This window comes from Girardinichthys multiradiatus, chromosome 7, assembly GCF_021462225.1.
Source record: "Girardinichthys multiradiatus isolate DD_20200921_A chromosome 7, DD_fGirMul_XY1, whole genome shotgun sequence".
Taxonomy (NCBI): domain Eukaryota; kingdom Metazoa; phylum Chordata; class Actinopteri; order Cyprinodontiformes; family Goodeidae; genus Girardinichthys; species Girardinichthys multiradiatus.
In genome coordinates, this window is record NC_061800.1 from 3,509,674 (window position 1) to 3,535,969 (window position 26,296).

At 41.5% G+C, this 26,296-nt stretch overlaps 2 protein-coding genes across 5 annotated transcripts in view; one reads left to right on the forward strand and one right to left on the reverse strand.

The window, feature by feature from the left end:
- Window positions 1-15,131, forward strand: part of fer1l6 (fer-1 like family member 6) — a 101,639-nt gene extending 86,508 nt beyond the window's left edge. Inside the window, exons 33-47 of the mRNA XM_047370648.1 lie at window positions 567-631; window positions 2,321-2,418; window positions 3,091-3,219; window positions 3,302-3,442; window positions 3,523-3,650; window positions 3,724-3,894; window positions 4,914-5,068; window positions 6,251-6,393; window positions 7,684-7,772; window positions 7,872-7,970; window positions 9,767-9,887; window positions 10,013-10,133; window positions 10,210-10,367; window positions 10,447-10,547; window positions 14,376-15,131. Coding sequence (XP_047226604.1) covers window positions 567-631; window positions 2,321-2,418; window positions 3,091-3,219; window positions 3,302-3,442; window positions 3,523-3,650; window positions 3,724-3,894; window positions 4,914-5,068; window positions 6,251-6,393; window positions 7,684-7,772; window positions 7,872-7,970; window positions 9,767-9,887; window positions 10,013-10,133; window positions 10,210-10,367; window positions 10,447-10,547; window positions 14,376-14,556 — 1,900 coding nt within the window. The 3' untranslated portion in view covers window positions 14,557-15,131. The remainder of the gene's footprint in view (window positions 1-566; window positions 632-2,320; window positions 2,419-3,090; window positions 3,220-3,301; window positions 3,443-3,522; window positions 3,651-3,723; window positions 3,895-4,913; window positions 5,069-6,250; window positions 6,394-7,683; window positions 7,773-7,871; window positions 7,971-9,766; window positions 9,888-10,012; window positions 10,134-10,209; window positions 10,368-10,446; window positions 10,548-14,375) is intronic.
- Window positions 15,132-17,573: 2,442 nt separating this feature from the next.
- Window positions 17,574-26,296, reverse strand: part of si:ch211-67e16.4 — a 48,189-nt gene continuing 39,466 nt past the window's right edge. For 3 of the 4 annotated variants that reach the window (XM_047370867.1, XM_047370868.1, XM_047370866.1), the window contains exons 7-10: window positions 24,923-25,128; window positions 24,745-24,831; window positions 21,742-21,820; window positions 17,574-18,151 (exon numbers count right to left, since the gene is read on the reverse strand). In XM_047370867.1, the coding sequence (XP_047226823.1) occupies window positions 17,913-18,151; window positions 21,742-21,820; window positions 24,745-24,831; window positions 24,923-25,128 (611 nt within the window). In that variant the 3' untranslated portion in view covers window positions 17,574-17,912. The remainder of the gene's footprint in view (window positions 18,152-21,741; window positions 21,821-24,744; window positions 24,832-24,922; window positions 25,129-26,296) is intronic. The other variant, XM_047370869.1, reaches the window with a different exon arrangement.

Consider the following 26,296-nt stretch of genomic DNA (forward strand, 5'->3'; position numbering starts at 1 on the left):
TCTCCAGATATGCGGCTCCGTTGCCTCGTCCCGTGAGACACACTGGAAATGGCAACGAAAGTTTGTTTTCCACACGTTTTAGAATCCCGGGTGACGTCAGAGCTGTGACGTCTGTTGAACTGTGCATGTCGAATTGCGCAGCCAAGCCGGTCTATCCCCCCAAAATGGATGACCCCAACATAAAGAAGGCTGGCTCTCTTCTGGGGACTCCTCTGGAACATCCAAAGATGATGGTCCAAAGAAGGATTCTTCAGAAACAACAGTGTCTTCAGTCAGAGACTTCTTCAGATCTGCCGTAAGCGACCGCTACAGGAAATCCTTCCTGCCCACAGTCATCAGCTTCTAAATCGGCTCTTTGAAGAAACCTGCATAATATGAGCTACAACAACATGTAATCTAAATTCAATTCAGAGTATTTTTGAATTGAATTAAGCTTTCCTCATAGAATAGCTGGACCCACGCTTAGAGACAGGGAGGATTTCTTTCATTTGAAGGGACCTGGTGTATAGTTGCTGCTCCTCTGCATCCACTGAAGTCAATTGAGGGTGTTTGGTATCTCTCTTTAGATGTTTACAAAACACATCCCACAGAGACCTACAGAGGAAGACCATGGGACAGACCTATGCAGGCAGTAAGAGCTGGTCTTTGTGGTTCAATCCAGTAGACAAGCTTCTGTAACCCAGATTGCTGAAGAAATTAGTGCTGGTCCTGTTAGAATTGTATCAGGATACACATTGGATTATAGTTTGTTCTTTATTGGAGATTCATAGCTGCAGATAGCAGCCATGATGACCCCTCTCCTGCTAAACACGCCAAACAATGGCCATTGGATGATGGAGGCATAGTCTGATGAAGCAAATTTTCTTTTACATTCAGTAGACGGCTGGGTGCAGGTGTGTTTCTTAGGTGGGATCACATGCCGGCAGGATGCATTATGGGAAGAAGGCAGCTGGTGGACGGAGTGTCATGGATTGGGCTAGGTTCTGCTGGGAAAATTTGGGTCCTGCCATCCATGTGGATATTACTTTGACACACATCACCTCCTAAGCATTGCTGCAGACCATGGACACACGTTCAGGAAAACAGTATTCCATGAAGGCCTCACGGCAGGGAAAATGCACCTTGTTACAAAGTAGTAATGGTTCAGGAGTACAGAAACCATTTTTAGGTGTTGACATGGCCTCTAAATTTGCCAGATGCTAATTCAATTGAGCATTTAAGTAATCTGAGTAAACAACCAATTCCAGTTTATGGATTGAGGCCCCACTTGGCCCATGAAAAGGGGTAAAGAATCTTGATGACAGATACCGCAGCACATCTTCAGCGTTCTGGTGGAGTCTGTTCTTGACGGGTCAGGGCTATGTTGACAGAAAAACAGGGACCATCACTATTAGGCAGGTGGTCATAACGTTAGACATGATGGGTTTATATTGGTTCATTTACCAGTCATGTTGTCAATTTGCCAAAAACATGAAAATATGGTCAAGTAAATCAAAATGTTTTGCTTCTTAATTGTTTTCCTGCCACTTCTAAATATTAAAGTGAGGAGCACCTGTTCTAATAGTTAAACATTTTTCCACCTTTAGTTTCAATAACAGTACCTCATGAAATACATTTCCTGTGTTATCAGGACATTTTGGATAATTTAGAAAAAAAATAAAACCCAGCATTGCCATGTTGAAACCATTCAAACGATTTAACGTTGTTAATAGTAGAAGTGTATCTTCAACAACATGGTTTCCTTTAGAGAATCATGTCTTTACCCTCATAATGTTATCTGATGAGGTGAAAGTAATGTCCCCTAAACTACGTACATTGTACATTACAGCCTCATCATACCACAGCATGCTCAGCGATGGAATAGACTCTTTAGGTAAGGATTCAGACATGCAGCTGGAGGAGTTGTGGTTAGAGGCACATTTAGCTTCTGGTATTTTCACTTCCTGGGGAGAAATCTTTTGCTGGGTTACTGAATGATGTCTACAGGATTTGGGGACTGAATGAATCCTTTTGGTTTTTATGGCGCCGCTGCGGACAGTTGTAGAAACCAAGGCTTTAAGTTGTTATACAAATAATGTGAATGGATGTGGTTCTGTCTCTGAACAATCTGCATGGTATTTGTAGTTCTGTGGGCAGCTTTTCTAGCCTTGGTGAATTCAGTTTTGTGCTTCCACTGGAAGAGGCAAGGTGGATTCTGTAAACTCTGACACATGACTGACAAGCCTGTGAATCAGGCGTTATGCATGTGGTCACATCATCGATTCTGTTACTGTATTCTGTGGCAGTGTTTCTCACTAATATCGTGTGTGCTATCCCATAGTCAGCAGCCAGTCAGATGGAGACAAGAAGAAGAAACCAAAAGGAAAGGGGACACCGGAGCTCAACTCTAGCTTATCTACTAAAATATCAACACTCCAGGTAATAAATTAAGAGACATAAGAACCAAGTTAATTTTAAGCTTGGTAAAAAACATTTGAATGGATTGATTTTATTATTGTCTCTAAATTACAGAGACAATAATAGCATAAATACCATTGCACTGCAGCAAATCTAAGCTGTTTGGAAACAAGAATAAAAAAAGATGAGTTTCATGTGAAATAAACACAATGAATATACAATAAAAATGGACTTTGTTCAGCTGGGAGCAGACTTTGTTCAGACTACAGCTGAAGTGACCCAAAACAGAGAGTATTAGTGGCAAAAATAATGTTCTTTAATAAGGAAAATAAGATAGATTTTACAAGGCCTGTGAACAGGAACTGGGAAGAGCAAGGGAGACACAGGAAGCTTTCGTTGTCTGATGAACTAAACCCCTCCCTATGGGGTCTGTCATATGACAATATGACAGACTGATGAAGTTATACAGAGAACATACTTTAAGTGATTGCTCTTAAAATTAGTTCTATAAGATATTAACTGTATGTTGTATGTTTAGTTTATCACAAATTGCTTTTGGAATTATGTGTTCTATATGTTGTCATGTTTATTTAGGATGTACAGTGTTTATGATAATACATTTCAGGTCTTGAAAAATAAAACCTTAGAACGTTATTTTACTTACCATGACTGATTGTGATCTGATCTGTGCAGCTATACAATAAGGAACTGGAGGCACAGTTTGGTCCATTTGATGATTGGGTTAGCACATATGAGCTGTTCAGGGGTAAGGCCAATGAGGAGGAGAGAATGTCTGATGAGAGGTTTGTGGGGAAGTTTAAGGTGAGTTTCCTCTACAGGTGCTGCTTAATGATTTTAATAACCTTAACTTGTCTTAATCCATCTTGTTATTCTGCTTCTTTAGGGTCGATTCTGCCTCTATAAGCTAAGTGATGATGAGGCAGGGGACAGGGAAGATGTCATCGATACAGGCCACTACAGTGTGAACAGAGGAATCCCCCAAAACGTTTCGGTGCAAGTCCTCATCCGAGTTTACATAGTCTCTGTGAGTCCAACTCAGTTCTGTGCATTGTTTTTAAACGACAACCAGTCAAACAGTCATTTAAATCCCTGGCCTCTTCCCAGGCATCCAACCTGCATCCAGCTGACCCAGATGGGAAGGCCGACCCTTACATCTTTCTTCGCCTTGGGAAAAATGAAATAAAAGACAGAGACAACTACATACCAAAACAGCTGAACCCTGTTTTTGGAAGGTAAATAACTGATCTACAGAATAGCTAAACCTGTTCTAGTAGATTTGTGTTTTGAGACTGACCTCTCTTCCAGATCCTTTGAGATGCAGGCCACATTTCCTCAGGAGTCTCTGCTGTCATTGCTGATTTATGACTTTGACCTGGTAGGAGGTGACGACCTTATTGGAGAGACTCGCATTGATCTGGAGAACCGATTTTACAGCAAACACAGAGCCACATGTGGACTCCCTGCTGAGTACAGTCTGTAAGTTAAGGTGTTGTCCTGCCTGTTCAGTCCGAGGATGGATTTTAGCTTGGAGGAAGCATTTTCTGAAAATTCTAGTAAAACATTATTTTACATATACAGTGCCTTTTTGAACATCTACGAGAGCACTGTTTAATCATTCAACTGAAATTAGAAAGAGTATGGCACAAATGCAGAGACATAACCTTTCACCTAAACTGACTGGCCTGGCAGAGCATGACTTAACCAGAGAAGCAGGTCCATGGAAAAAGAATAGAAGAAAGTCATAAAAGAAAGTAATCAGAAGTCCCATTTACAATTTACCACAAACAATATAGGGGACAAGGTAAGCATGTTGGAGAAGGTGCTCTGGTCAAATGAGGCCAAAATTGACTTTTGCTTTGTTTGATGGAAAACTAAGACTTCACACTGTCTTCACTAGGAAATACTGCATTGGGAGCAGCATGCTATGGGAGTCCTTTTCTTCAGCATGGAAAGGGAAGCTGGTCAAAGTTGATAGGAACATGGATGGAGTTGAATACAGGGCAATCCTGGAAGAAATCTGGAGGAGACTGCGACTGACTTCAGACTAGGGTGGACGTTAATATTCCAGCACAGCAAGGCCTCTATACATTTAGCCAGAGCTATTATTACATGGATCATATCAAAGAAAATAATGTGTTAGGCTGAACCTATAGCTAATAACTTTAGCTATTTTACAAAGAATGGACAAACATTTTAATGTTTAGATGGATGCATAAAGCTAGTAGAGACATTTCCTAAAAGACTTGCAGCTGTAACGAAAGCGAAAGTTTCTTTTAGAAAGAATTGACTCAGAGGTGCTGAATACAAGGGCATGACACTTAAATAACGTTTAAATGTATCCCAAAGTACTACTTTGTGTTTGTATATTACATTAAATTTTGATCAGACATATTGATGCAAGTGGTTGTTATGTTGCCAGAATGTGGCAATGTTCAAAATGTATGAAAACCTTTTCAAGGCAATCAGTGAGTGCACAACCCTCTTATTGACTGCAGAGGGGGTTATAATGCCTGGAGAGACTGTCTGAAGCCATCAGAACTGCTTTCAAAAGTGTGCAGGGACAATGGTGTGGACGGCCCTCATTTTAGTCCAGGGCGCATCATCGTGGCTAACAAAATCTTCACAGGCAAGACGCTCTTCATGCACGAAGGTAAATAGGACTTACACTTGTTCAGTGTACTTTTGAGAGATGCTGTCTGTTTCCCTGTGCAACATTTAGAATGAGTATTTAGATAAATAAAGGTATTTGCACAATTGCTTGTGTTCAAAAGAATAGTTTTGTTTCACAGCTATTTTCTGATGAAAGTAAAGTTAACGATTTAATCAGACACTCTACTAAGGTGTGCAAAGTTATCTTCATTAGTCACTCTAGGGTTGTGATAAATGTCTAGCTAAATATTTACCGTCACTTGATCTAACTGTTGCCCTCATACACTATATTGCTAAAATTATTTGAACATTACGAACATAAGTGACATCCCATTCTTAATCCTTAGGGTTTAGTATGATGTCAGTCAAGCAATTGCAGGTATAACAGGTTCAACTCTTCTGGCAAGGCTTTACAAGGAGTGTGTTTATTAGAATTATGACCATTCTTCCACAAGCACATTTTTTGAGTTAGGATGTTGGACAAGAAGGCCTGGTTCATGATCTCTTTTCTTATTCATAATAAAGTTGTTCTGTAGAGTTAAGGTCAACACTAGACAGGCCACTCGTGTTCTTTCACACTAAACTCTTTCATGTCATTGGCCTTGCTTTGTGAACTGGTGCGCAGTCATGTTGGAACAGGAAAACTCCGTCCCTAAGCTTTTTACAAGATTGGAAGCAAAAAATAGAACAAACATGAGGTTTGGAAGTCTGTAGTTGTTGAAAGTTTGTGACCTCTGTGCAGCATGCACATCATCAGCATCCCCTGACCCTGCTTGGATTTTACGTGGTCACCAAATTCATATTTGATTTCCTGCTCTTTCCAATCACTTCTACTTTTTCATAACACCAGAAACAGTTGACAGTAGAGTATTTAGTAGTGAGGAAATAGGGCTGAACTTATTGCATAGGTTGCCTCCTGTCACAGTACGATGCTAGAATTCATTGAGCTCCTGATGCCAACCCGTTGTTTCAAAAATATTTATAGAGGAAATCTGAATGCCTAGATGTGAGATTTTAAACACCTGTGGATGTTGAAGTGATTCAAACACCTAAATAAAATTTTTGGATGAGTGAGTGAATACTTTTGACAATATAGTATGTTGTAAAAATCTATAGATTTCCTGCTACTACAATTATTATTACTGTGTGTGCATGTACTTGTTTGTCTTTGTGTGTGTCTTAGATGAGCCAGTGGAGTCGTTTGAGCACTTGTCGCTTAAGGTCCTGCACCGCTGGGCTGAGATCCCAGTTGTGGGATGCAAACTAGTACCAGAACACATTGAGACCAGAACTCTGTACCACAAGGCTAGGCCTGGAATGGATCAGGTATTTTAAGTCAAGTAATTTCTGTTATACAGTGCAAAATATTCACAGCCCTTGGACATTTCAACATGTTTTCACATTACGACCTTCCTTTTTCTTCCACTTCACAATTATGCCCCACTTTGTTTTGGGTTCTCACATAAAATTCCAATAAAGATCCAGAGGTTTGTATTTGTGGTTGTGCATGGACCTGTTCTTATTGTCTTCCGCTTCATCTGGGAATGGGTCGCAGTGGCCAAGGTGTTCCCAGGCCAGCCGAGAGACACAGTCCCACCAACATGTCCTATGCCGTCCCCCGGGCCTCCTTCCGGCGGGAACACCTCATGATGGAGGCGTCCAGGGGGCATCCGGTATAGATACCCGAACCACCTCAACCAGCTCCTCTCGATGTGGAGGAGCAGCAGCTCTACTCTGAGCCCCTCCCGGATGGCCAAGCTCCTCCCCGTATCTCTAAGGGAGTGCCCAGCCACCCTATGGAGGAAGCTCATTTCAGCCGCTTGTATCTGGGATCTTGTTCTTTCGGTCATGACTAAGTTCATGGCCATAGGTGAGGGTAGGAACGTAGACCGGCCAGTAAATTGAGAGCTTCGCTTTTCAGCTCAGCTCTCTCTTCACCACAACGGACCGGCACAGCGTCCTCATTACTGCGGCACCCGTACCGATCCGTCTGTTGATCTCCTGCTCCATTCTCCCGTCACTCATGAACAAGACCCTGTGTAGTTGTAACGTGACAAAATGTGAAAAAGTTAAGTAAAGACTTCGTAAAAAAGAGGAAACATTCACGGCCAACTAAAGCAATTTTGTCTTGCAAGCAACAATAATGCAAATTACAATAGTCAAGTTGGAATGGAATTAAAAATGTGGATCACTTTTATAAAAAGAAGGATTTCACCATAGATGAAAGACTCCTAGGAAACTATTTATCACGACTGAACTAATCTGTTTCTCCAAGTCACTTTCCTGCTTCACACCCTCATTTTTCATGGGATTTTACAAAAGAATGGACACCATCTAGATCCAAAGCAGAAGTTCTGCAGGTACCACTGATGATTATTTCAATTCTATACTCATTAGAACAAGTAAAAGTGCAACTTGATGTTGCAAGATGAAGCTGCACCATTTGTTAAAAACAGCATCTATCTGAAAACCGACTGTTAACTGCTGGAGACACTGCAAATAAAACAAACATTACTACTTTTTAATTAATTATTTAGCTTGAAATGGTGTGGTCCAATATGATGTCTAAAGTCCTAAAAACAAAGCTCCCCCCCATTTGTGTGTTTGTGTGTGCAGGGTCAGGTCCAGATGTGGGTGGACATGTTCCCAGTGGATTTACCACATCCAGGACCCCCAGTGGACATTTCACCCAGAAAACCAAAAGGGTGAGCTTTGACTGGTTTCTAGTACGTGGCCTGGCCGAAAAGGTGTTATTGTCTTGCTTTGTTGGGGTTGGGAAAGGTAACTCATTATTCTGTTTCCAGGTATGAGCTGCGCATTATCATCTGGAACACAGAAGATGTGATTCTAGAAGACACAAATATCCTGACGGGTCAACAGTCCAGTGATATCTACATCAAAGGGTACAAATACATTTTATACACAGTATACCACCTTATGGCTGAATGATATCTACTTCTGTCTCCCCTCTGACATGCATCACTTTCTTTCATTTGCACAATTTGTTTTCTAAGACCCACTGAGCCAAGTGGTTTCCACATACAGTGGCTTGTAAAAGTATTCATACCCCTTGAACTTTTCTACATATTGCCACATTACAGCCACAGACATTAAAATATTTTATTGGAATTTTATGTGAAAGACCAACACAAAGTGGTATACAATTGTGAAGTGGAATGAAAATTACACATGATTTCTTTTTTTTTTTACAAACAATAAACTGAAAAGGGCATTGTGCAAAAGTATTTAGCCCCCCTGAGTCAATACTTTGTGGAACCACCTTTTGCTCCAATTACAGCTGCAAGTCTTTTAGGGTATGTCTCTACTGTATTTGTACTGAGATTAGATTACACACAGGTGGACTCTATTTAGTCATTAGCAATCATCAGGCAAGTTCTGAAGGCAATTGGTTGCACTCAGAGTAAAGGGGGCTGAATACCTTTGTACGATGCCCTTTTCAGTTTTTTATTTGTTAAAAAAAAGAAATCATGTATAATTTTAATTCCGCTTCACAATTTTATACCACTTTGTCTTGGTCTTTCAAATAAAATTCCAATAAAATAAATGTATGCTTGTGGTTGTAATGTGACAATATGTGGAAAACTTTAAGGGGTATGAATATTTGTACAAGCCACTGTAATATGGTGATATAAAATGAAGTTGATATACTTAAGAACATTTCTGTCCCCTGTGGTAAAAAACTATCCTTTATCTGAAAATACTGAGGCCCTGTCTGAAAAATGTTAACTGAATTATGGAGGTTCCCAGTACCGCGGTGCAGTAATCAGATTTGACAAGATCCAGTGTTTGAGATACAGTATAAAAAGTAATACACAAAATTTAATGTTTCCCACAGTGTAGAATTTTCAAGCCCCTTATACTTTTCATATTTTGTCTCATTATAACCACAAACTCAATCTACTGTACTGGCATTTTATATGAAAGACCAACACAAAGTAGTGCATAATTGTGAAGGGGAACTGAAAATATGCCCATTCTTTTTGCAAAATAGCCCAATCTCATTCAGATTGTGGGGAAAGCGACAGTAAATAGGAATTTTCAAGTCTTGCCAAAGATTGTCCTTCAGATCTAGGACACTCATTTGGACTTTGACCGGGCCAGTCTAACGCATGACAATGCTTTGATCTAAACATTCCATTGTAGCTTTGACTGTAAGTTTAGGTTCATTGTTCTGCTGGAAGGCAAACCTCCACTCCAGTGTCAAGTCTTCCAAGAGGTTTTCTTCCACAACTGTCCTGCAGCTCCTCCATTGTTAACACAGATCTCTTGGCTGAGTGTTGATATTCAGTGCTCCTTGAGATGTTCTAAGCGTATCATATTGTATTTGAAACTTCTGAAAATATTTTATAAGTTACTTGGAAACCTCTAAATAAAACTACAAATGCACTTTGATTACAAAAACTATTAAAAACCATGTATCCTTTTTTTCTATTTTACCAATATGCACAGTTTTGTATTATTACATTAAATGTATTATCATTATTACATTAAAAACATTTATTGGTAATGTAACAAAATTAGAAGAAGTTCAAAATACAGAGTAATGAATTACCTATCTGGTGTAGAACCCTTTCACATACATAGCTTTATATATTTTACTCACTTACTACAAGTTATGTCGGTTTACTGTTAGAACAACTGATACTGAACTTAACTGCTGGTCTCTCTTTCTCTGAAGCTGGCTGAAAGGTCTAGAAAATGACCGACAGGAAACTGACGTGCACTACAACTCTCTGACTGGAGAGGGAAACTTCAACTGGCGCTTTGTGTTCCCCTTCAGCTACCTGCCTGCTGAGAAGGTATAGACATAATGAGCCATGCTGGAACAAGAATGATGATACTTCATGCCAGGAAACCCAGTTGTGGGACTCTAAATGGACAAGGACCAAACACTGATGTGGACTGAACCCCTTTTCTTCCACAGATTCTGGTAGTGAAGAAGAAAGATCACATTTTCTCTCTGGATAAAACAGAGCAGAAGCTCCCTGCCATCCTCATCCTGCAGGTCTGGGACTTTGAGACTCTCTCCTCAGATGACTTCCTAGGTGGGTGCACATGACCAGTTCTCCATGTAAATATGTGCATGTGTTTTTTATATGTGTTTTGATTGTGTGTGTTCAGGCACGCTGGAGTTAGACCTCCATGGATTTCCCCATGGAGCAAAAACAGCCAAGTGGTGTAAAGCTGACATGTTGACAGAAGTGACAGACAGAATCTCCATCTTCCAGCAGAAGAGAGCTCGAGGCTGGTGGCCTTTCAGCAAGTCTGGAGAGCTCACGGTATCCACACACACACAAAACCATAGAAAGCAACACACAAAGTCAGAAACAGCTCACCATTTACTTGGCAATGCTGCAGGGAAAAGTGGAGGCAGAGTTTCATCTTGTGACATCTGAAGAGGCTGAGAAGAACCCTGTTGGCAAAGCGAGGAAGGAGCCAGAACCGCTGCCAAAACCAAAGTAAGAATAACAACAAAGGACATGTGCTTCCCTTTCTAAAAAACTAGATTTGATAATTTTTCAAACCATCTTAGAGAAGAATATACTTACAATGGACCTTTAATGGTTCATATGACACATTCAGGGGTTGGACAATGAAACTGAAACACCTGTCATTTTAGTGTGGGAGGTTTCATGGCTAAATTGGACCAGCCTGGTAGCCAGTCTTCATTGATTGCACATTGTACCAGTAAGAGCAGAGTGTGAAGGTTCAATTAGCAGGATAAGAGCACAGTTTTGCTCAAAATATTGAAATGCACACAACATTATGGGTGACATACCAGAGTTCAAAAGAGGACAAATTGTTGGTGGGCGTCTTGCTGGCGCATCTGTGACCAAGACAGCAAGTCTTTGTGATGTATCAAGAGCCACGGTATCCAGGGTAATGTCAGCATACCACCAAGAAGGATGAACCACATCCAACAGGATTAAGGAAGCTGTCTGAAATGGATGTTCGAGTGCTAACCTGGATTGTATCCAAAAAACATAAAACCACGGCTGCCCAAATCACGGCAGAATTAACTGTCCATCGGGAGCTCCACAGGGTCAATATACATTGCTGGGCTGCTATAGCCAAACCTTTGGTCACTCATGCCAATGCCAAACGTTGGTTTCAATGGTGCAAGGAGCGCAAATCTTGGGCTGCGGACAATGTGAAACATTTATTGTTCTCTGATGAGTCCACCTTTACTGTTTTCCCCACATCCGGGAGAGTTACGATGTGGAGAAGCCCCAAAGAAGCGTACCACCCAGACTGTTGTATGCCCAGAGTGAAGCATGGGGGTGGATCAGTGATGGTTTGGGCTACCATATCATGTCATTCCCTTGGCCCAATACTTGTGCTAGATGGGCGCGTCACTGCCAAGGACTACCTAACCATTCTTGAGGACCATGTGCATCCAATGGTTCAAACATTGTATCCTGAAGGCGGTGCCATGTATCAGGATGACAATGCCCCAATACACACAGCAAGACTGGTGAAAGATTGGTTTGATGAACATGAAAGTGAAGTTGAACATCTCCCATGGCCTGCACAGTCACCAGATCTAAATATTATTGAGCCACTTTGGGGTGTTTTGGAGGAGCGAGTCAGGAAACGTTTTCCTCCAACAGTATCACGTAGTGACCTGGCCACTATCCTGCAAGAAGAATGGCTTAAAATCCCTCTGACCACTGTGCAGGACTTGTATATGTCATTCCCAAGACGAATTGACGCTGTATTGGCCGCAAAAGGAGGCCCTACACCATACTAATAAATTATTGTGGTCTAAAACCAGGTGCTTCAGTTTCATTGTCCAACCCCTGTACATTATTTAACAGCTAAGTATTCCACATACCTTTGCAAAACAGGCTGAAAAGTAAAGTTCTAATAATAGCTGACATTTGCTTAACTCAAGTACACAAGATTGGAAACACTCAATTACCAAAAAGAAACTATTCAGTTGTACAATATGACCACCTGGCCTCATGCAGAACCCTTACTGACAACTACTGGTGTCTATTCAGTCAGGTGTCTTTGTTGGTGTCTGGCAACCTTTACAGGGATTGGTGGTTCAACCTGTAAAATTATCTCCCAAGCTCTTTGGTTCAATAATCCTGTGGTTATCCCAGATGCTCATCCTAAATGCTTACCTAGGAGGTAACTAGGTTTCTATTGTTGAAGATGTTTCTCCTCTCGTCCAAAAGAGGTAAGATGTCTGATTAGGGAGTTTAAGGCTTATAAACTGTAGTCAGATGGAGTCACATATCTCTAGGAGTGAAAAACAGAGTGTTTATCTACATCTCAAGGACAAGTGACACACTTTTACAAACAGTAAAAGTGCAGTTTGGACAGGGGAAACATTCAGTTCATTTCAATTCAAACCAAAAATACTTTATTAATCCCAAAGGGAAAGAAAATGTTGCAGCTATTATGCAGGTTTTTTCAAGGAGCTGTTGTAGATGCTGATGGCTGTGAGCAGGAAGGATCTCCTCTCTGTCTTACAGCAGATCTGAAGAAGCCTCTGACTGAAGACACTCTGTTGTTGTCAGTCTCATGAAGAGGATGCTCAGGGTTCTCCATAATTGAAGTCTGAGGTGTACAGAGTGAAAAGTAATGGTGAAAGTACAATGCTACAGACTTCCTGGTTAGACACAGAACCCTTCAGTTTCACAAACTGTAGTCTGTTTGTCAGGTAGTCTTTGATCCAGGAGATTGTTGAGGTCTCCACTTGATTCTTCTGGAGTTTCTGACAAATCAAATCAGGTTGGATTGTTTTAAATGTTCTGGAGAAATCAAAGAACATGATCCTCACAGTGCTGCTGGCTTTGTCCAGATGACAGTGGGTTTGTTGGAGCAGGTTTATGATGGCATCTTCAACTCCAACTCCACATGGATTAGCAAACTTAGAGGTCCTGATCAGGTGGTCTCTCTAAGACCTTCATCATGTGGGATGTCAGGGCAACACTATATATAGCCATTGAGGACTGATGGGGGAGTTTTCTTTGGTACCGAAACAAGACAGGAGGTCCTCCACAACACTGGAACTTTCATCTGGGCCAGGCTAAGGTTGAAGAGTTGCTGCAGAATCCCACAGAGCTGCTCTGCAAAGGGCTTCAGGACTCTAGGGCTGACACCATCAGGACCTGCAGCCTTGTTCTGGTTTAGTCTTTCCAGTTGACTTTTTGAGACACACTCAGCTGGAAGGGGGAGGCAAAGGGAGCATCAACATCTTCTGATTTGGTTGAAGGCAAACAGCAGAAGGGTCCATGGCTGAGTTGCAAGATAAAACATTTGAGGTGTGACAGGAAAGCTTTGGGTCAAAGGAGGGTGGGACGTCTGGCTGTGAGCAGGAGAGAAGGATGCTGAGCTTGTTTCTGAACTGAACCTACTAATGAATGTGTTTAGTTCATTGGCTCTGTCCAGACCTCCATCAGTCCGATCTTCCTTCTGCTTGAAGCCTGTGATCTTAATCCCTGACCACACATCTCTGATATTGTTTTGCTGAACCTGCTATCCAGCTTCTTCTTGTACACCTCCTTTCTGTCTCTTGTCTTGACTTTAAGTTGCTTCTGTATACTCCTCAGTAATTCCGTCTCCCTCTCTGAAGGCTCTTTTTTTTCTTGTTTAGCAGGTCCTTCAGGTCACTGGTGATCAAGGGTTTGTTATTGGGGAAGCATCTCACAGTTCTGGTGGGGATGGTGGTACCCACACAGAAGAGTATGTAGTCTGTCACACATTGAGTCATGTCCCCTCCATGTGGCTGGAACAGTTCATCCCAGTCTGTAGCCTCAAAGCAACCTTGCAGGGCTTTTTCAGCTTCCTGTGACCATCTTCTCACAGTTCTCTTTATTGCAGGTTGCGTCTGAACAAGGCGTTTCTATTTTGAGCAGAGAAAAACGAGATTATGATCCGATTTACCTAGAGGAGGTCTTGCTTTAGAGATGTATGAGTCCTAGACATTTGCATAAAACAAATCCAACATTTAGTTTTCTCTGGTAGAGCAGCTGACAAACTGTAGAAACATTGGAAGTGTAGCAGAGAGTGAAGCATGATTAAAATCACCAGATATTGCTATAAACGCATTTGGGGTGTTGTGTCTGTAGCTTAGCAACTGAGCTGATGACATCACATGCAGTGTCGGCAACAACAAAAGGTGGAACATAAACTGTTGCCAAAATAACACTGGTAAACTCTCTGGATAAATAATATGGATGAAAACCTACTGCTAACAGTTCAATATATGGACTGACTGGATGAGGACAGACATAAATATTACAAATAAATGAAATTTTTTGCTTGTCTTCCAGTCGTCCCGACACTTCCTTCTCGTGGTTTGTGAACCCTTTCAAGTGTTTCTTCCACTTGGTGTGGCGGAACTACAAGAAGTACATCATCATTGCCCTGGTTGTGCTGATCACCGTGCTCTTCCTCGCCCTGCTGTTCTACACTCTGCCAGGAGCCATCTCTCAGAAGATTATCGCAGGATAACATTGAATTCAACAACAGTTTTGGATGGATTTTTAAATGATTAATTATTGTTTTTACCTTTCATCTGACAACTCAATAATATAATGAAGACTAAGGCACAAAATGCATACACTTGTAAAAGCTATATACAAACATACATTTCAGCCCTGTCACTCTAACTTGTGTGACATAAAGATTTAAACTACTGGGCCCATATTCACAAAGAAACCTAAGACTAAAGGTGGCTCCTAGTGACGTCATTATAAGGAAAATCTTAGAATTTCACGAAAAGATAAAAGTTATTCACAAAGCATCTTAGGCCTTAAGAGAACTCTTGAGAACAAATACATGAGCACATAAACCTCTGTAAAAATCATAAATTTAATAATATAGAGAAAGGATTAACCTTATCATCCCCCTAGGGGAAAATGAAATAGTTTTATGTGGCAGGACAAAATAAAGGTTCACCTCTAGTAATGTAATTTTATGATAAATAAATAAGAAACATTAATAAATAACCATAAAGGAAAAGTTTAATTTACAGAAAAAAATGTCAGTCAGTCAGTCATTTTCTACCGCTTATTCCATAGTGGGTCACGGGGGTGCTGGTGCCTATCTCCAGCAGTCTATGGGCGAGAGGCGGGGTAGAAAAAAATTAAACAGAATTATTGAAATATTTGCAGACTGTAAAATGCTTTCAAAAAATAAATTTGAAAAGAAGTGGAAAAACTAAAAAAAAAAAAAATATATATATATATAATTTACATATAAATTTATATATATATATATATATATAATATACATATAAATTTATATATATATATATATATATTGTGGGAGGTTTCATGGCTAAATTGGACCAGCCTGGTAGCCAGTCTTCATTGATTGCACATTGCACCAGTAAGAGCAGAGTGTGAAGGTTCAATTAGCAGGATAAGAGCACAGTTTTGCTCAAAATATTGAAATGCACACAACATTATGGGTGACATACCAGAGTTCAAAAGAGGACAAATTGTTGGTGGGCGTCTTGCTGGCGCATCTGTGACCAAGACAGCAAGTCTTTGTGATGTATCAAGAGCCACGGTATCCAGGGTAATGTCAGCATACCACCAAGAAGGATGAACCACATCCAACAGGATTAACTGTGGACGCAAGAGGAAGCTGTCTGAAAGGGATGTTCGGGTGCTAACCCGGATCGTATCCAAAAACTACGGCTGTCCAAATCACGGCAGAATTAAATGTGCACCTCAACTCTCCTGTTTCCACCAGAACTGTCCGTCGGGAGCTCCACAGGGTCAATATACACGGCCGGGCTGCTATAGCCAAACCTTTGGACACTCATGCCAATGCCAAACGTCGGTTTCAATGGTGCAAGGAGCGCAAATCTTAGGCTGTGGACAATGTGAAACATGTATTGTCCTCTGATGAGTCCACCTTTACTGTTTTCCCCACATCCGGGAGAGTTACGATGTGGAGAATCCCCAAAGAAGCGTACCAGCCAGACTGTTGCATGCCCAGAGTGAAGCATGGGGATGGATCAGTGATGGTTTTTGCTGCCATATCATGGCATTCCCTTGGCCCAATACTTGTGCTAGATGGGCGCGTCACTGCCAAGGACTACCGAATCATTCTTGAGGACCATGTGCATCCAATGGTTCAAACATTGTATCCTGAAGGTGGTGCCGTGTATCAGGATGACAATGCACCAATACACACAGCAAGACTGGTGAAAGATTGGTTTGATGAACATAAAAGTGAAGTTGAACATCTCCCATGGCCTGCACAGTCACTAGATCTAAATATTATCGAGCCACTTTGGGGTGTTTTGGAGGAGCGAGTCAGGAAACGTTTTCCTCCACCAGTATCACGTAGTGACCTGGCTACTATCCTGCAAGAAGAATGGCTTAAAATCCCTCTGACCACTGTGCAGGACTTGTATATGTCATTCCCAAGACAAATTGACGCTGTATTGGCCGCAAAAGGAGGGCCTACACCATACTAATAAATTATTGTGGTCTAAAACCAGGTGTTTCAGTTTCATTGTCCAACCCCTGTACATATACATATATACACACACAAACTCTAGACAAGGTAAAGTACAATAATCTTAGCACTATATACGAAGTACATGAGGTGAATAAGTATTTTCTGTATTGTTCATGATGATGTCAGTAACCTAAGCCTAAATGGTCATCTATACCCTCCTGTCATGTTGGGAAATTCTCTGGTGTGCTACAACCTCCTCTTAGCTTCTGATTGCAGCAGGAACTGGAGCTGCTCACATTCCAGGCTGGTGCTGAAAGCATATGGAGGAATGCTCTGTTCCTCTGTTCATTTTGGTTTTCTCCACCTTTTTTCTCTGTTTTGTTTTGGTCATTTTATCAAACTAAACCTTGTTATACAAGAAGATCACATTAAATGCAGAATTTTAATATTAATATGAAATTAATAACAGTATGATAACGACCAGCATGGCGAGTAAACATAAGCAAATCAATATAATGACGAGCACGTAAATACGCTATGTTCAAACATGTTGATGCTGTGTGACAATTTAATCTTGTTTTATCATCATGATTTACAAATTTATGAATTAAGTCTAAATTCTATCATCGGTTAATTTCTCTCCATTGATTAATAGGAGCGCTTTTTTTTTTTTTTTCAAAGTCTTTTAACAACCAATCACAGGTCTTAGAAGGCAGCCTCACACCTAGCAACGGGGTCAACCACCCACACCTCCTCACTAATCTTGTTGTCTCCTTGCTTAATCGTGCTCAGCAGAGAACAGAACCAGTCTTAAGCTTTGTTTCACTTGCCAAGAATTTCTAGGCTAAGATGGAAGCTCTCAGAATCTTTGTGAATACAGGCCCAGAACATCTTCTGTCAGGAAATCATGACAAAAATAAGTGATTCCTACTTTTTTGTCTTTGTCCTGACTGCGTGTTTTGTACAAACTGTAACTCCACAGTGCAGTGAATAGTGCTGGTTTGCATTGGAAAAGCTTTTTACCTGATGCTGTGAACACAGACAGGAAACAGTTTGAGGACACAATATTTATTGGAATTGTATTTTTATTACATTAACAATGAGTATGTAGAACATCATTAGTGTTACTTTCTGAATAATACAGAAATCACCTGTGCACCAGCTAATCTGCTTATCATATGATTATGAACATGTTCATTTTATGTGTAACAATTTATTTCACATGCTTTGAATTTCAGGTTCTGGCTGAACATATTTTAGTATTGGTGCCCTATTACTTTCCTTTGGATGTGGTGAAGGTGCTTGTAATTTTGCTCTGCAGCCTAACCTTCTATAAAGCCTGAAATAAACTCCATGCTAGCATGCTGACTGTGCTGTTTTTTAAATGAGGTTTACTGTGATATATGTACATCCGTCAGCAAGATGCTCCGCGGTGATTGGCTGACCCGGTCATAGGAGGAGGAAGATGATGATGTGACAGCATGCTCATGTGGGGCCATGTTGGGGCCTCGGAGGATCAGGGAGGAGGAAGCGACGGCTGGCAGAATGGTGGGGATGTTTGCAGAAACATTGCTGAGGAAGTTGTTAGCGTGAGGAGAACCTGAGTTCTGTCTCTGCTGGATGCTGGAAACTGAAACACAAAATGAAAGTGATAGTTGTCTAGTGCTTCACAAAGTTTTTGCATAAAAGAATACTTTACTCCTCTACTCCTAATGCAGCCAAAATGGTTTATGTATCCCACTGAGGGCTGTAAGCACTTTGCTGCCATCTAGCACTCAGATGTAAGGCCAATTATACTGAATTTCACAAATTTGCATACTATATTTATATCTATTATATGTGCAATATTCAAATTAACCATTTTTACCTGACTGACCATCTGCTTGACAGCAAAAACAGACTTTATATAGTGTAAATAAATTCAGGCAGCAAGGGGTAAAAGGTTTTTGTGATGTGGTTGCTGCCTTTGAATAATATTAATATTTTCTCATTTTATCCACGACTTACTGCCATTGAAAACATTAAAAAAGTTCATTGTTAAGTTCGTGCTGCAAAGCAATAATGCCCAAGGACACTTGGGATGTTGGGTGACTGTCTATCTTTTTCAGATAGACCCTCTTAGTTCATGACAATCAGAAGAACCAAAGTGTTTCAAGAAAAAAAATGATGTGCTGTCTGTCATAAAAGATGAGTAAAAATAAAAAGTTATTTAAATAAAACTTACTTTGATTATTTACACTGCCAGACTTAAGTAGTTAACCTGGCCAGAAATGCTTTTCATATTCTTAGTACACACTGGAGAGACCTCGTAAACTGTTTCCTTGATTTTTCTGATGATTTTTACAACACGTGACTTTTAAGCACCAATCATTTGCCTTGTTGCATTTTATTGTCTCTATGTTCATCAGTACATGAAACAACTCAATGTCAGGGTGACTTTAAATTTGGTAGTGTGATAAAGACGTTTTCCAGTTTTTTATTCTTGGTGTCTTAAGCTAAACTCAAAATATATTTGCCATATTCTAATTTCAATTCAATTCAGTTTTATTTATATAGCGCCAATTCACAACACGTTGTCTCAAGACACTTCACAAAAGTCAGGTACATACATTCTAATTAATCATAACCATTGAACAGTGCAGTCAGAGTTAGTTATTTATTCAAAACGTTTTTCTGTCTAAAGAAACCAAGCAGATTGCATCCAGTCAGTGACTTGCAGCATTCCCTCCTCCTGGATGAGCATGTAGAGACAGTGGACAGTCACTGGCGTTGACTTTGAAGCAATCCCTCATACTGAGCATGCATGTAGCGACAGTGGAGAGGAAAAACTCCCTTTTAACAGGAAGAAACCTCCAGCAGAACCAGGCTCAGTGTGAGCGGCCATCTGCCACGACCGACTGGCGGTTTGAGAGAACAGAGCAGAGACACAAAGAGAACAAAGAAGCACTGATTCAGGAGTACTTTCTATAGGAAGGAAAAGTAAATGTTAGTGGATGTAGCTCCTTTAGTCGTTTCACCAAGAAGAAAGAACAGATAAACTCTGAACCAGTTTTCAAGGATAGAGTCTGAAATAGAGCACATACAGTCAATCGCCATGTCTAGGAGAGAGAAAGGGTTAAACACTAAAAGACAGGGCCATATGGATCATCGGTAGAGGGTGAGCATTAAGGTGTTGCCAGCAGAAGCTTGGACGATGCCCCTCTCCAGATAGGTGTCACTGGTAGATACAGAGTCAGGACAGGTGTAGCTTCTAGGAAGAGAAAAGAGAGAGAACAAAGTTAAAAGCTGAAATAACAGCAAATAATGCAAAATTGGAGAGTAGTGTGAGAATGTAGCGAAGAGGGTGAAAGTGGTCGTTATGTCCTCCAGCAGCCTAAGCCTATAGTAGCATAACTACATAGATAGTTTCAGTTCAGATTATTTAGTTAAGCAGCGCTTTTTACAACAATGTCGTCTCAAGGAACCCCACAAAGGGTCCTACTGATGGTCATTGTTATACTATAAACCACAAGGATTGGGGATACCTCTCTCTGTCAGACTGATGATAACCTTTGGAAAAGAGAAGGGGTCATACAGGTAGCAGAAATGGAGGTGTGTTTGCACCTCAACCATAACTGAACCGGTTTAGGCTAAACCTGACTCCCTCTTACTCCAACCAACAGGGAGGGAGGAAGGCTCCATCCCTGATAAACTAAGCCACTCTAACTATAAGCTTTATCAAAAATGAATGTTTTAAGCCTAGCCTTAAAAGCAGGGTGTCTGCCTCATAGACTAAAACTGGGAGCTGGATCCACAGGAGAGGAGCCAGATAACTAAAGGATCTGCCTCCCATTCTACTTCTAGAGACTCTAGGAACCACCAGTAAACCTGCAGTCTGAGAACGAAGTGCTCTGTTAGGAACATGTGGAACAACGAGATCTCTGATGTATGATGGAGCTACATCATTAAGGGCTTTATGTGTGAGGAGGAGAATTTTAAATTCTATTCTGGATTTAACAGGGAGCCAATGAAAGGAAGCTAAAATAGGAGAAATATGATCTGTCTTTTTAATTTTCATCAAAACTCTTGTTGCAGCATTTTGAATCAGCTGAAGGCTTTTAACTGCATTTTGTGGACATCCTGATAGTAAAGAATTACAATAGTCCAGCCTTGAAGTAACAAATGCATGGACTAGTTTTTCAGCGTCACTCCAGGATAGGATATTTGTAATTTTGGCAATGTTCTGGAGGTGAAAGAAGGGAATCCTAGAAACCTGTTTAATATGGGATTTAATGACATGTCCTGGTCAAAAATAACACCAAGTTTTTTTACTTTATTATCGGAGGTCAATTTAATGCCATCCAGGTTAAGTGATTGACTAAGCAGTTTCTTTTTTAAAGACTCCGGTCCAAAGATGACAACTTCTGTCTTGTCTGAATTTAGAATTATTATTAGAATTTAGAAGCATATTTCCTTTTCCCCATGTCTATACAAACCAGGAAAATGCTAAACAACAAAGGCCAAATGTTTCTGAACTTTGTTTCTGAACCCTTGGCAGTAATATGATAGGAGACGGGCCACCTTCTACTGCCTTTTGCAATTTAAACATCGGTTTCTGTGTAAATAGCCATGTAGGATGTGTTTCATAGGAAATGCTGCTCAGTCAGGTCATTCTCATGCTATGTGGTGAAGTGTGCGAGTCAGCTGTAGACAGTGTGTTGCTGCTCTACGATGAGAATCAGTGCAGGTCACTTATTTCAGTTCAGTGTCAGTGTATGTTTATGTCGACTACAGACTCAGGTTTTCTTTTCATTTTCCTTTTGATAAGTAAAACAGGATGTTGCTGTTTAGAGCTGCATTGCCTTGACACCAAAATGTTTGTTGGATACCACATATACTATCTGATAAAATAGAACAGTGGATAAAAGAGCTGTATTAGGATTAATTCACATGTTGCCATGGAGACATGATTTGTGCTGGAAACTGTCCAAGCAGAGGTTCAACCAGCAGAAAATAAACACTTTAAAAATGAGATGATTGTCATGGATCTGTGCAATAAATCCTGTCTGTATTTAGAATTCAGCTTTTGGCATCAGAATAGGAATGTCACTGACAACAAATGATAATCATCTAAAATATCTGGCCAATACTCTACATTACAAGGAGAATCTTACTTTGTTCTGTATCTGCAATAATTAGAGTATATTTCCAAACTCAATGCGTAAGCGTGTCTTGTCTTACCACAAGGACTTCTGTGCTGCTGACGCTGACTACTGACAGGATCACAAGCCTGAGCGAGAACTGCAGCGTCCCCGTGAGCCTGACAGTGAAACAAAACTTCATTTGACTTTTCTTTCTTTCTTTCTTTCTTTCTTTCTCTCTCTCTCCCTCCCTCCCTCCCTCCCTCTTTCTTTCCTTCCTTCCTTCCATCCATCCATCCATTATCGTCTTCCGCTTATCCGGGGTTGGCTCGCAGGGGCATCAGCCTAAGCAGATATACCTGGACTTCCCTCTCCCCAGCCCCTTGGACCAACTTGTCTGGGGGAATCCCAAGGTGTTCCCAGGCAAGCCGAGAACCAGAATTGTTTAAATTTAGTAACACTGAATGGGGTTTAAGAGTAAACAGTGTTTTCTAAGGCCTGAGCACTGTGATTTAGATCCAGACATTGCCACTAGCTAAACCTGCGGGTTTGCTTTGGATAATTGTCCTGCTGCATAATCCCTGTGAGCTCGAGTTTTAGGAGACAAACTAAAGGCTGGACATTCTTCTTCAGAATTTTCTATTAGATAACAGAATTCACGGTTCCACCAATTAGCACAAGTCATCCAGATCCTGACGGAGCAAAGCAGCCCAAAATCATCACACCACCGCCATTATGTCTGACTTTCAGTTTAATGTGCTTTTTCTGAAATACTGTCAACATTTTTCACCAGATGTAACTGGACACACATCTTCCAAAGGTCTTGAGGATGATTAAGATGGTTCTTCGCAAATGTTAGTCAGGTCTTTGTGTTCTCTTTGGTCAGCAGTGGATTTGGCTTTGGAATTCTCCCATGGTGGCCATTTTTTTTCCAGTCCCTTTCTTGTTGTGGAATCATGAATTCTGACCACGAGGTCTGCAATGCTTTAGATGTTTATCTTGGTTCTTTTGTGACCTCCTGGATGATTTGTTTATCCACCCTTGGAGTAATGTTGGTAGGTCATCTACAAGGTTCACCTCTGTTCCATGTTTCTCCATTTTTGGAAAAGACTGACATTGGTTCACTGGACCCCCAAAACCTTTGAAATTGCTTTGTAACTTTTTCCATACTGATCAATGTAAGTGACTTTGTTTTTTCATCTGTTCTTGAATTTCTTTTTCTGGGACACGATGTGTTGCTTTTTGTCTGTGAAAAAGGGCAATCTTGGCGAAGTCCAACCCACACCGGAAACAAGTCCGACTTACTGCCGGCAATGCAGACCAAGCTCTGACACCGGTCTACAGGGACCTAACAGCTCGTATCAAAGGGCCTGGTACCCCATGCTCCCGGAGTAACCCACACAGGGTTCCCGGAGGGATACGGTCAAACGCCTTCTCCAAGTTCACAAAACACATGTAGACTGGTTGGGCGAACACCCGTGCACCCTCCAGGACCTTGCTGGGCGAATCTAATCCACCCCCGGGGCCTTACCACCAAGGAGCTTTTTAATCACCTCGGTGACTTAAGCACCAGAGATTGGAGAGCCTGCCCCAAGGTCCCCAGGCTCCGCTTCCTAGGTGGAAGGCGTGCCGGTGGGATTGAGGAGGTTTTCGAAGTACTCCGCCCACCAACCGACCCACAATGTCCCGAGTTGAGGTCGACAGCACACCCGCCCCATTGTGTTTGTGGTGTACCCCCCCACGCCCCCCCCCCCGCGACAGGCACCAACAACCTTGCGACCAATAGAGGCACAGAACATGGCCCACTCAGACTCAATGTCCCCCACCTCCCCCGGAACGTGTTTGAAGCTCTCCCGGAGGTGGGAGTTGAAGCTCCGCCTTATGGGAGACTCTGCCAGGCATTCACAGCAGACCCTTAAGATTCGTTTGGGTCTGCCAGGTCTGACCGGCATCCTCCCCCACCATCGGAGCCAGCTCACCACCAGGTAGTGGTCAGTGGAAAGCTCCGCTCCCCTCTTCACCTGAGAGTCCAAAACATGCGGCTGCAGATCAGATGACACGACAACAAAGTCGATCATCAAACTGCGGCCTAGGGTGTCCTGGTGCCTGGTGCCAAGACCACATATGGACACCCTTATGCTTGAACATGGTGTTAGTTATGGACAATCCATGACGAACACAGAAGTCCAATAACAAAACACCACTCGGGTTAAGAACAGGAGGGCCATTCCTCCCAACCACACCCCTCCAGATCTCACTGTCATTGCCAAGGTGAGCATTGACGTCCCCCAGCAGAACAAGGGAGTCACCCATTGGGGCACTCTCCAACGACTCCAAAAAGGGTGGGTAGTCTGAACTGCTGCTTGATGCATAAGCACAAACAGTCAGAACCTGTCCCCTGACCCGCAGGCGGAAGGAAGATACCCCCTCGTTCACCGGGGTGAACCCCAACGTACCGGTGCCGAGATGGGCGCCTGAACGTTTTTTTAAAGAGAAAAATCAGCAGTGCCCATAGCCTCAACACATTTTACAGTTTTTTCTAATTTTTCCTGCAGGAAAAAGAGTCTGCCCCTCACATTCTTGTAACAGCTACTGATGGCCAAGAAATCTTAAAAAAGATAGTTTTAGTTTTTAGGCAATTTTTCCTATCTATTTACAAAGAAAAAGTAAATTCTAAACATCATCTTCAATCTGATGTTCTCTCAGTAAATCCTTTAAAAGGGCCTCATTTAACCTTGACCTGGTTCACCTGGCACACTGAGGCTGAGGGTCAAAACACTCTTCATCACATGATGAACAGGTGAACATGATGACTAGTGGGCAATGTGTTGAAAAAGTCCACATCCAGCCACAGACAACAGTTACAGTGTAAAGATGGGTAAAGTGTTTAAACTAGTCCGCTTAAAGGTTAGGAAAAAGTAAGCTGGGATATCATGTTGGCTAAATTATCAATTAGATTCAAAACTGTGAGTGGAAATATTTTTCTATACACATCCAGATCTGGAAATTGTATAAAGAAGTCCATATTTATAAAAGCTGTGTAGGAACTCTGATGTTTCAATACTGAAAGAAGCCTGCTCAAACCCAGCATGTCACCTCTGACCTGAGTCTGGTTCAGACAGGCCTGGAGTTTCCTCTTTGCTCTCCATCTTGCTACTCTCAGTCTGGTCTTCTCTCGACGCTCACGCACCTTTAACATGACATCATCATTATAATCCATTCCAACACATTTCCAAAGCATTATAATAGTATTTGCTCCAAAGATTTCAAAGTAAACTGACCAGATCTGCCAGAAGCGGCTGAGGCAGACTTTTCTCCAGCTCCCTGCGTCTGTTCAGGTTTCTCCTTCGCAGCTCATTCCGCCGCAGTTTGTATTCTTCATAAAGACTCAGGTCTTTGGTCCAGGGCCGCACCGCCTGGCGGGGCAGGACACTAGAATGCATGGCTGCACTGGAGGGCAGGGCGCCAGCCAACAGAGGCAGTGCATCTGAGAGGGCACACAGAATCAAGTAAAAACAGATAAGCTGTGAGGAAATAGATTCATATACAGATTTATGTCAGACTTCAGTCTTTTTTCTTGTATCAGCATCGGCCTGTATGTGCATACGCTCGCCGATCCATTAGTTGCATTCAGCAGGCATGCCTTGAGATCACGTGAAGCGCATGCATTGCTGCCTCCTCCCTGGCAGAGAGCAACAGAATGAGTGGCAACAGCAACAAGGAAACGTTTTTCACTTTTAATGTAATTTTAACTGCCTAATTTAGCTGTATCTGCACTTTGAAAGTAAGTCTTCGTCTCACTGTGAGCGGGAGGGAAGCAAGGTGTGTCTCTTTTTCTCTCAGAGAACAGGCCAAGAAGTAATCAGAGCGGTGTGTACTTTCGCTCTGCCACTGAAATTGAGAAGGGGTTCTCTGCAGACTGAAAGTTATGGGGGAAATTTACCACCAAAAATCAAGAGCACATATTTTCAATTTGTGCCTTGTTGCCATCATCCAACTATGCCTGTGACCTAGCAGTTGCACACTGTCATTCTATTGGCTGACATGGTTGCTAGGAGATGAAACGACTTTAATCCGAGAGTCAGCAAAAAGATTTTGCGAGCAGGGAAGAAACTTGAGAGCGCAGTTTTGATCCGAGCAGAGAGCATGTAGGATGAAGCAAGCAGGAGGAGAAATTATCTATGCAAGAAGCATTAGATTAGAGCGCAGAAACAAAGATTTGAGAGAGAACAGAGTATATTTGAAAGAAAGCAGAAGTTTTCAGTGCAGGCATTACTAAGTTTGAGTGCAAGCGTGAAATCCTGCTCTCAAATTGAAAGTATGTGCTCTTGATTTTTGGCAGTAAATTTCCCCCATAGAAGTGGGCGTTTCTAAACCTGTAGGCGTTCCGTGCTCACAAACAGTGATTGGTTGGTTTTATGTCCTCTGTTTTTCACCGAGGTATATATAAAGAGCTAACCTGTATGAAATGGCACAAAGAAGCACAGAATGAAGGTAACACAATTATCAGTCATCAAGTTAATTTTCAAAATTATATTTTTAAGGTAGTCAGTTTGTATTATGAAGCCTACATGTACAAATTTGTGGGTAAAAAAGTACAGATTTAAAATGTAAGTGAAGAAAGGTAATCTATCGTACTTATTTTTCAGACATGC